Consider the following 11,171-nt stretch of genomic DNA (forward strand, 5'->3'; position numbering starts at 1 on the left):
TATAGGTTTCACTGTATGTATGTATATGTATGTGTATATATATATATATATATATATATATTATATATATATATATATTTACACAGTGGTCTCTCGGTTAATGAACACAATCCATTCTAGAAGGTTGCTTGTTAACCGAAAAACTCGTTAACCGAAACCATTGTTTCAATGGGTTTTTGGGTAATTGGTTCCAGCTCACCAAAAATTGCCTAAATTCAACAAAAACGGTAGAAAAGTACACTTACTTTGAGGTGTGTATGTAGAAGGCTCCTGGATGATGATGATGGGAATTAGAATGGGGGTGGAGGAGAAGGGAGAAGAGAAGTCACCCCATGGCGCCATTTCACCCATAAAATTTTCGTTCTCTTGGTGTAATTCAAGATTACTTTCTTTAAATCAGCACTGCACTGCATTATATATTGTCAATATGTAAAATAAATTTCAAAATGACCAATAATTTGCTTGCAAACACAGAAAAAAAGCCTTTAGTTGAAGAAAGCCTCGAGCAAGATGTTACCTCCACTGAAAAGACACAAAGACTGACGCCTGTATGGTGTGTTGAGAGGCTGGATGACGCGCCAAAAACTAGTTTCATTACCTTCAATTATGTTCAATAATTGTTAAAATGACTAAAAAATTTAATATTAAACTTTTAAAATTATTGAATAGTATAAACTTCTTGATATTAGCCTAAATGATAAGGAATTTAAGCCCTAGAACCGATTACCGTATTGGCGGACTAATACTACAGCTGGTGGACCGCCAAATGCAAGCGAAAACATGTTCACGTCGGCTCGTAAGAAACTCGTTAATCGAGGGATTGCTAGTTAACCAACCGAAGTTAAGAATCTTATGGAAGGTAACTCGTTAACCAAAATCTCGGTAACGGATTAACCGAGACCACTATATATATATATATATATATATATATATATATATATATATATATATATATATATATATATATATATATATATATATATATATATATATATATATATATATATATATATATATATATATATGTATGTATGTATGTATGTATGTATGTATGTATATATATATATATATATATATATATATATATATATATATATATATATATATATATATATATATATATATATATGTATGTGTATGTATGTATGTATGTATGTGTGTGTGTATATATATATATATATATATATATATATATATATATATATATATATATATATATATATATATATATATATATATATATATATATATATATATATATATATATATATATTTTTTTTTTTTTTTCCAGAAACAGCTGAAAGTTTAACAGTACATTCAGTTATTCATGTTTGTAGAACATTCATTCTTCAACTATTACAGTCACTGTACGGCCTGTGGGTGATGTAACAGAGACTTACTAAACATACAAATATTCAGTTTGCCAATACCTGTAGTCGTGAATCATCATATACTGTACACTCGCAACAAAAAGTATCGGTGCATACTGTAGTATGAACAATTTGAGACCAGTGACGATAGGTATTGGGAAAGGCGAGTTGTTCCAGCCGTATGTTGGCAGCCCTGTAATCCTGCTGAGCTGCATCACAAGCAGCTGCTATGGCCTGGTCAAGTGAAACAAACCGTTATAAATAAGGTCGGGAAGTGATAAATAGACAGTAAGAAATATGAGGAGCTCTCTGTTAACAAAATTATTTGTGATACTTGTGAATATTGCCACATTAATTTATGCTACCAAATAAACCACTCAACCTGGTCGTCCTGAGGGGTGGTGCAGCGTGGACGGCCGCTCCGAGACCTGTCGTCTGTAGCACCAGTTTCGAGGTATCGCCGAATCCATCGTGCAGCGGTGTTCCTGTGGACACCAACCCGCCGGCTAGTATCTGTGACGCCAAACCCTTCGTTATGAAGGGCAATAATAGCTCCTCGTGTTCCCTCTGAGGTTTCCATGTCGTCTGGCATGTGTAGATCTCTATTGCTTCATATTGCCTCTGTTTTATACCCAAGTTCACCGAGACCGAACCCTCGCTCATCATTCAGTCGACACAAAGCAACAATCCGAAAAGAGGAAACAAACACACTAATTGTCAGCCATATGGCAACACCTAGTGGGGGGGGGGTTAAGAGGATGCACTTAACAACCTTCCCGACATATCACAGTGTATACGTATCGTTTCGGAAGTTGTCGATCTCACCCTGCAGAGATACTTTTTGGTGCGAGTGTACATCACTATGTATAAGTCAATAAGCATAAAAGCTGTTAAAAGACATAAAAATGCATTTAAGATATAGAAAAATACGTAAAATACATAAAGGATGTATAAATACATAAACATTCATAAAAATACGCAGAAAAGACATAAAAACGTGCAAAATACAGAAATAATAAAAATAAGTAAAAAGATGTAGAAAGATGTTAAAATACATAAAAAGATGGCAAAAGACATAAAGATACATAAAAAACGTAAAAATAAAAACAAAAAGAAAATATATAAAAAGGCATAAAATTCATAAAAAGACGTAAAATTATATAAAAGTGAGTGAGTGACGTAAATCCGTAAAAAGAAGTAAAAGGGCGTACTTCTGGCACCAAGATGCTTACAAGCTGCTGATGCAGGTAGTGGGGTGTTATGCTTGAGGGATAAATCACATAATGTCTGGAAAGACCTTAGTAGCTCTTAGCTCTATTCCATGCCCTGGGCATGCCAGGTAGCCATCAAGCTCCTTCAGTTGAGGAGTTTGTGGATGATTGTTGCCTTCATAGTGACCGAGTCTGACTAAGACTCACTGTGAACCGTCCCTCTAATTGGGGTGTGGCTGTGGTGACGTCACTTTTCGATTCTAATTGACGAGTGGCTGAATTTATCACACCACGTAACATTTGGCGAGGGGGGAGTGGTACTTAGTTATTTAAGCAGAATTTTAGATACACTCAGTCTCACATATATGTATAGATACAGGCTTTATATCTAAGATGTAATTATATAAAAATTTTTAGAATCACAGCCTCTTTTAAATTTATTTTAGGTACAGGCATATGCAAAGGACAACTACGTCTAATGGGAAGACCAAGCCCCTGAAGGAAAGGTGGGGAGAAGAGGAGGGATTCGATGGGGGGAGGGGGGATAAGAGGGTAAGCTAGGTGAGGTGGGTGGTCAAGGTGCTAATGAACACAAGAAGGTCAAAGGGAAAGTCCACCATCATGGCCACTGCCACCTGACCTGACCCGACTTATCCTCACGAGACTTCTAGGTAAGTAACTGCATGGTGTCTCCCGACACTGATCCTTCACGGCTCCACCCACACCATATCCTTCACGGCTCCACCCACACCATACCCTACACGACTCCACCCACACCATATCCTTCACGGCTCCACCCACACCATATCCTTCACGGCTCCACCCACACCATACCCTACACGACTCCACCCACACCATATCCTTCACGGCTCCACCCACACCATATCCTTCACGGCTCCACTCACACCATACCCTTCACGGCTCCACCCACACCATATCCTTCACAGCTCCACCCACACCATACTGTACTGTTATCAACAAGGCTATTGCACTAGGGCTGCCCACCAACCTGGTCTCATGGCTCACTGATTTCTTGAGTGGACGTCGCCAAGCAGTGAGGTATCAGGGCTTGGTCTCTACATTCCAACACCTCACCTGCGGTGTTCCCCAGGGGACCAAGATGGGACCACTGTGCTTCCTCATCCTGATCAACGACGCTCTATCGGACACTCCTCACAGGTGGAGGTACGTGGATGACTGCACTGTGGGGGTTTCAGTGGACAACACCGCACCAGACTACTCATCGCTCCAAGGCACCCTGGACAGGCTGCAGGCATGGACTACGGAGAACAAGGTCACCATCAACCACACCAAAACCGTAGTCATGCACATCAATACCGCCACCACTCCAGTGCAAGCCCCAGCAGTCACAGTGGGTGCCCATCCTCTCCAGCTGGTGCAGTCTGCCAAACTCCTGGGTGTAACTATAGACAACAAACTTGACTGGAAGGCCCATGTAAATAACACAGTCAAGGCAGCCTCGTACCGTCTCTACATGCTACGAAGACTTAGGTCACTTGGGGCACCCACGCCAGAGCTGAGGACCATCTACAATGCCTTTATTCTCCCCAAACTAACGTATGCGTCACCAGCCTGGTCATCTTCTCTCAACTCCACCCAACAACGTCAGTTAGAGAAGGTACAGAAAAGGGCCTGCAGAATCATGCTCGGCGCAGAATACTCCGGCTACACCAACGCTCTCTCCACCCTGGAAATGCCATCCCTCAGTGACCTCCACCACCAAGCACTGGAAAGGTTTGGCCGTGGACTACTGCACCACCCTCGCCATCGTCACCTCCTGCCACCTGCAGCCCCCCACCCAACTCGCGCAGTCCGCCACCGCACCGATAGATATAAGAACAGCACCATCCCATCTACTGTTAAAATAATAAACAACTCCTGATTTATGTACTGTACAGCCCTGTAAATGTATTCAATGCATATTATATCATTATGTCTAAATCAAATGTAAGTCTGTATATTTTCAGCCACCGGCTGCAACTCTATTAATAAACCGTTTATTATTATTATTATTATCCTTCACGGCTCCACCCACGCCATACCCTACACGGCTTCACCCACACCATACCCTTCACAGCTCCACCCACACCATACCCTTCACGGCTACACCCACACCATTCCCTTCACGGCTCCACCCACACCATATCCTTCACGGTTCCACCCACACCATATCCTTCACGGTTCCACCCACACCATATCCTTCACGGCTCCACCCACACCATATCCTTCACGGCTCCACCCACACCATACCCTTCACGGCTCCACCCACACCATACCCTTCATGGCTCCACCCACACAACTCTTTTACTATGGTTTTTAGTGAATTAATTAAAGAATATATTATTAGTTTGCATTAGTTTTCAAATGTATTGGAGTAAAAGTATTACAAAATACTAAAAAATTTGGGTAATTTTTAAAATGTATACCCAAAAATGTTAATCAAGTACAGTACTCAAGTAAATTTATTGAGTTACTTTACAACTTTGCTGGGCAGTGACCAAGGGTTTTATTTTAGTGGAGCTAGAGACCCCATATAGTATGTGACAATAAATCAAGTGTTGGTAAACAAGATCATAATAGATTTCTTTCATAGCTACAAGAGTGACTGACTGACAAGTGTGATACAGGATACCACAGTGTTTATTGAACTTTACTGTGAATGACTTGTACAGTACAGTATGTGGTTTCTCCAGTTAGTTTATCATCAACAACAACCCCAAGAATTTATTATTTTGTTCATGTTTTCTGAGCAAATTTATTTTAGGGACATTTTTCTGGGACACCCTATATATCTCAATTTACCTTTTTTAAGAAAAACTGGGTAGGGAGAAACCCTTACAAAAGACTGGCTTACCAACTTGTCCCTTATTGGCAATGAGAGATATTGAGGTGAGCTAGGCAGCCCAGGTGTTCAAATAAGGCAATTCCTCAGAGAGGTAACTAACAGGCCCAACCTGAATCAGGTCAGACTTCACTTGTCCTACACAGAGCCCCCCCCCCCCAATCTCTCTTACATACATACAAATGGGCCCTGTGGACAGTACCAAATAGGGACAAAGACCCACACATGATGAGCCCAGGAAAAACTATACTGTATGCACTTGTGCATACTGTATATGCCTAGCTAGGCCCTTGAATTTACACAGGTATTTCATTCCTTTTTACTATCTTCCCATCCTTGTTTTCCATGTCATCTAATGTGCCAAAAAGAATGTTTTATTCAAGATAAATATTCTCATGATCTAACATGATAGTTCATAATGAATTTTTGTCAAACAATACAGATGTAGTGGTGGGAATAACATCATCCGAGGGTAGGAAAACGAACATCAGAGAAAAAGTAAAGAATATATTTTTACCGACTACACATGATGAGCAGTTGAGTACTGTACTGTCATGAGGACCAAAGATACAGCCATACTGTTGGACCGAGAGCTTGGACCTGCCAGAGATATGATGATGGCGGGAATGTGTGCCCACGATGTCCACATTGACATTCTTAAAATATAGATAGTTTAGAGGTGACAATTCAGGAAACATTCTTATGCTTCAAATGAAATGTTATTTGACTCTAGTACTAAATAATCTATCTCCTAAGAATACAATTTGGACCATCACTGCCACTAGTATAATGACGGACAGTTTTTGTTATTTTTACTATAGATTGCATTTTATTTAATCTACCTGTGGTTTGAACCCACTGATCATGGGTTAGAACAATATAGATAATATATATGTATCTATCTTATAGTAACCTTGAGCCATGATCCCAAATACTTATCCAGGTAAAGTACATTGTATGCAAAATACCTTCTGTAATGAACACCCAGTAGTTTCTTCATTTATTTTTTTTTTTGTCATTTATGCTGCTGCAGATATCTATAATTGATTATGCAAACTTGCTTTTGGAAGTTTATCCACTGCACAAGTACTTACAGTATTATCTAATTCAAGTGTGGAAACATACCAGGTTATGCCACGACAGCACCTTGCAGCACTTTCAACTCCAGTTGAAGACTTCCCCATTTAAAGACCTCCAGATATACACCTTTTCCATGACGATCAAGGATTATATAGTGGTGATCTCTCCTATACAATGTCTTCCTGAAACAATCTGCAAGTTAGCATCAACTCTGGGGAATTATACCATATTCTTATATTTTGGCACTAAATACCAGGTAAAAAGTGTTGTTTTAACTCATTCCAGTGACATACCTGTAAGTTCATGTATAAACTGTACAATATAATGTAAAACCAGAATTAGGTTAGTTAGGTTTATATGGTTCTATTAATTTATAAACTGCAATAAGATTATCTGCATCATTGTTCCTATAGATAGACCAGTTTGAATTTTGGGTAAACACACTTTAGTCCATCGAATATGACAAAACACAAAAAATCAACATTTGAAAAATTACAGGAGGCAAGTAATTAGGAATGCAAAATGAATTAAGTTCCAAAAGTCATTAAGACAACCAATTACCAAAATCATGAATTTCTGACCTGATGCTAAATAGGTACAGTATAAATATAAAAGTGATGAGTTTTAAAGATAATTTTTTCACAATTCAAATTGGTTCTACATGAAGATAATCATAATACAGACCATATATGAATAGTATCATTACCAACTTGTCCAACCAAACATCTGAAATGAAACTAAGGAAAATATTTTCCCACAATAAGTAATAATTTTTCATCAAGTTGTAGTAATAAAGTTATCCATATTTGGCAATTACAAGGTGTACAGTACCAGAAAACAATTTTAACTTCCCAAACACTTTCATAATTATTCACATCTTTGGGGAATTAATCCCTCTCAATAACAGACTTCTCAATATCAGATATTCCCAATAAATGAAGTGTTTTATCCAGTTTAACTCGCAGACTCAACTGGTAAGATCCAGTAATGGGAACAATGTCTGCTATTGACCACAGAAGTGGTCAGTAGGAGTTTGCTGGACACTGTGACTGAGCATCCCTACCATCTAAACCCCTCGGGAAGGTAGTCACCACACATGATTGTTGGACTAAAAAGTGTTGTGCGGTGGTTAGCCAAGGGCTCCCCATGTCCCTTTTAGCATAACTATTCAGTCTTCTTTTATATCTCACATTGTTGTGTGTGAAGCATCATTTTAGAGCCCTATTACAATGTTTTATTTGTGAGAAACTTACTGACCATACCAAAGTTTTTCCACGGAAGAGAAGTTGGTAAAAGGTACCTCTTTGTTTGCCATTATGGAAAGGTATGCCATCCACGGAACTCAGGTCTACAATATTTTGATATACAGCCTGAAAAATGATGACCTGTGCAACAACAACAAAAAATAAATCAGCTTTTCAAAAAGGACAATAAGGAAGCCTCATGTTCTTCTTGACGATAATGACAATGACCAATTGATCGCCTCTATGCCTGGCACAGGAGGAGGGCGCATCACCTGAGCAAAGCCAAGGCAAGGAGGAAGTGCAAATATTGGACCCCCATAATTAATGTAAGTTTAATTTTTATGTATGTACTGTACAATAGTTATGACCTTATAAGATGCCCCCAATAAGGAACAGGGCAGGCACGAATTAGTCTGGTATTGGGAGGGTTTACTGTAGTCTACAGCACTCCCTGAAGATGTGAATAATAATAAAAAAGTAAAAATGCTTTTGATCTTTACGGGTCTGTTTTCAAGTGGTTACCTGCACATTTTATGAATTATGTGTGTGTGTGTGCGTGTGTGCACATTTAAATATACTGTTCACACAAATAACTTCTTACATCTGATGTAAGAAATTATTTCTGTGAATAGAAGTGTATTGGTTTATTCTTGTGAATTAAAAAATTACTAAAACATTATTTAAGATATTATACCTAAAAAGAAATACTGAAGACAAAATAAAATAGTTATATACAGTTAGTGCAGTACCACTACCTTACATTGAGCTCCCCCCCCGACCCATTCATGATGCTTGATTATCTTAAACTTGGTTCAATTATCACAGGTTGGTGGGGTCTCCTGGTGATGGTGGGGTAGCAGAAGAATCACTACTATACTTGGATGTCTTTGCATACAGATTCATGAATGGATGGCATGAATACAGACGGATAAAGAGAGAGGACTTCACTTGCACTTAACAATGCTCATCTGGGGACCAAAATGGCCGTCCCAGCTGACACCCGGGCAGCACCTGGCACTCAATTTGAATTTTCGATCATACCAACATTGAACTGTATAAGCGAATATCACCTTCAGATAGCAAACAAGAGGTGTAAGAATATAATTTTACGGATAAGCAAATGTTAGCGATCATTCATATACAATAGTAAGGCAGGGGGAACCAAAACGTCAATCATGATATAACAATAGATCACAAAACAATTTCTGGTAGATCACGGGATGGGTAGTAGCGGTGTAGCCCATCAACAGGGATCCAGCAGGTACAGTACACGACACCACTGCCAAGTACACCACCATACGTTATTTAAAAAAAAAAGAGTACAGGTATTTTTGTTTTTCCATTATTAGCAGCAACACTCATGACATGTTTTGTCTTTGCATATCTAGCAGTCATTTAGCAAGGAGGTGCACATTTAAATAATTTGGGGAATATTAATTAATAATGTTATAGAAAATGATACCACTAACATAAAAATCTGCCGAATTTCACCAGCTGGGAGCCTGGACACTGCTTGCCGACGCCATGCAGTGCAAATCATCACATCGGTGAAATAAGTTCTTCCTTCTTACCGTTCATAGTTGTATGATTATGCATTGAAAATGATATAGGCACTTGGCAATATATGTATATACAGTATTCATTTGATTTTATTATTGGTTACTCTCTCTTTCTTCATTAAGACTCAGAATTGATTCCTTATCTGCTGGAGGTTAGGAAAAATTGTGCTAGTAGATCACGTTTGGATAGCCATGGAAAAAGTAGATCCTGTCACACGAAAGTCTGGCCACCCCTGTAGTAAGGGGTGCAGCTCATACACAAGCAAATGCAGTGTACTGTACTTAAAAAACACAGTCGCAAAGTCCGCATATCCAGAGTACGTGATCCCGCTTACATGCAGTTGACCCCCTGATCCGCCCATATGCATGACTTGTTCTTGCACCAGCCAACCCTGTACCCAGCATCTCTTGCTAGCTTCACCATCTTTCGCAAGAGAATAGTCTACCCACCTAGGATCTCACTAACTAGGCACTTTTTGCATGTGAATAAAGTCTATCCACCCTTATTTATCTTAACTTCATAATTATACAATTTTTCATAATTTAAACATATACACATAGTATTTCTTTAATTATCCATTTTGATGGTGCAGTGGATTTGGCTTATAGCTGGAAGGGCTGCCTAAATAAATTATTACCATAATAATAATCTCGATAGCTAGTTCATGAGCCTTAGCCCACATCTCGCGTAGGCGTCACCCAAAGGTCCCTCTCTCGATCTGGTTCCATCAACATCTCCCAGGCATGCATGCTCATAAAGTTTTTTTTATTGCCAAATTTTACCGGTAATGGGCCCTTAGGAAATTTAGTGGCAGTGCTAGTGGTGGTGAGTGAGAAACATAAAATAGCACATTCTGAGAAGTTTGAAGAAAAGGTCAAGATATTGGATTCATTAAGGAGCAGGGTATCTAACTCTTAAGTTGTGTGTCGGTTCCCATGAACGAGTCATCCATCCGCTCCATCAAACATTGTGAAAGTGAAATACGCAAAGTCCTTTTGATTTTTTTATATGATTTCTATTTATAATAGTTATGTACAGTACATCTAGTATTCATTTAAGCTGTTTCTATACTGTACAGGGTGACACAGTTTGTGAAAGTTTACACAGTTGTTTACCTTGGGTAGGGTTACTTTAGTATAGAAAATGGGTTTTAGGTATACAGTATATGCGAAATTCGCTCTTACACGAGGCTCCTGGAACTTGACCCTCGCATACTTTTAGACCATAAAGTACTGCATAAAAGCACTATACAGTACAGGTACATTGCATTGCAAGTATTAAGAAAAATTAGAATACTGTAGTGTATTTTAGTCCCCAGATGACCCATGCCTAGCCTTGATGCTCTTCCTAGCAAAAAAAAAATATGCGAATGAAGTTTATATTCCTTACAAGTTTTCATACATACATGTGTGTATGAACAATCTACTTCCAAATTGATGTTTTTTTACACATAAGGGCAAAAAACATACACATACTGTAACAGTTGGATCTAACAGAGAAAGTTCATATCTCCTTCCTACATATAAAAAAAAAACCTATTAGTCTGGTTTAATTCTCTAATTTTCATTTGTGCTAAGGTATATATATATATATATATATATATATATATATATATATATATATATATATATATATATATATATATATATATATATATATATATATATATATATATATATATATATATATATATATATATATATATATATATATATATATATATATTGTAAATGAATTCCTTAAATTTGGTAAAAAAAAATATATACATATGTTATCTAGAAAGTACAGTAGTTTATTAATTAACGTATAAATACTTGAGTGAGTAAGGTGGTGAGCATAGTGA

At 38.0% G+C, this 11,171-nt stretch overlaps 1 protein-coding gene across 5 annotated transcripts in view; it reads left to right on the forward strand.

Moving 5' to 3' along the window:
- The window catches only part of LOC121879904 (protein SMG8-like), a 75,653-nt gene extending 72,546 nt beyond the window's left edge, over positions 1-3,107 (forward strand). For all 5 annotated transcript variants that reach the window (XM_042386689.1, XM_042386687.1, XM_042386688.1 and 2 more), the window contains one exon: positions 3,028-3,107. In XM_042386689.1, coding sequence (XP_042242623.1) covers positions 3,028-3,060 — 33 coding nt within the window. In that variant the 3' untranslated portion in view covers positions 3,061-3,107. The remainder of the gene's footprint in view (positions 1-3,027) is intronic.
- The last annotated feature ends 8,064 nt before the right edge of the window (positions 3,108-11,171 follow it).

Source organism: Homarus americanus, unplaced genomic scaffold (genome assembly GCF_018991925.1).
Source record: "Homarus americanus isolate GMGI-L3 unplaced genomic scaffold, GMGI_Hamer_2.0 scaffold29478, whole genome shotgun sequence".
Taxonomy (NCBI): domain Eukaryota; kingdom Metazoa; phylum Arthropoda; class Malacostraca; order Decapoda; family Nephropidae; genus Homarus; species Homarus americanus.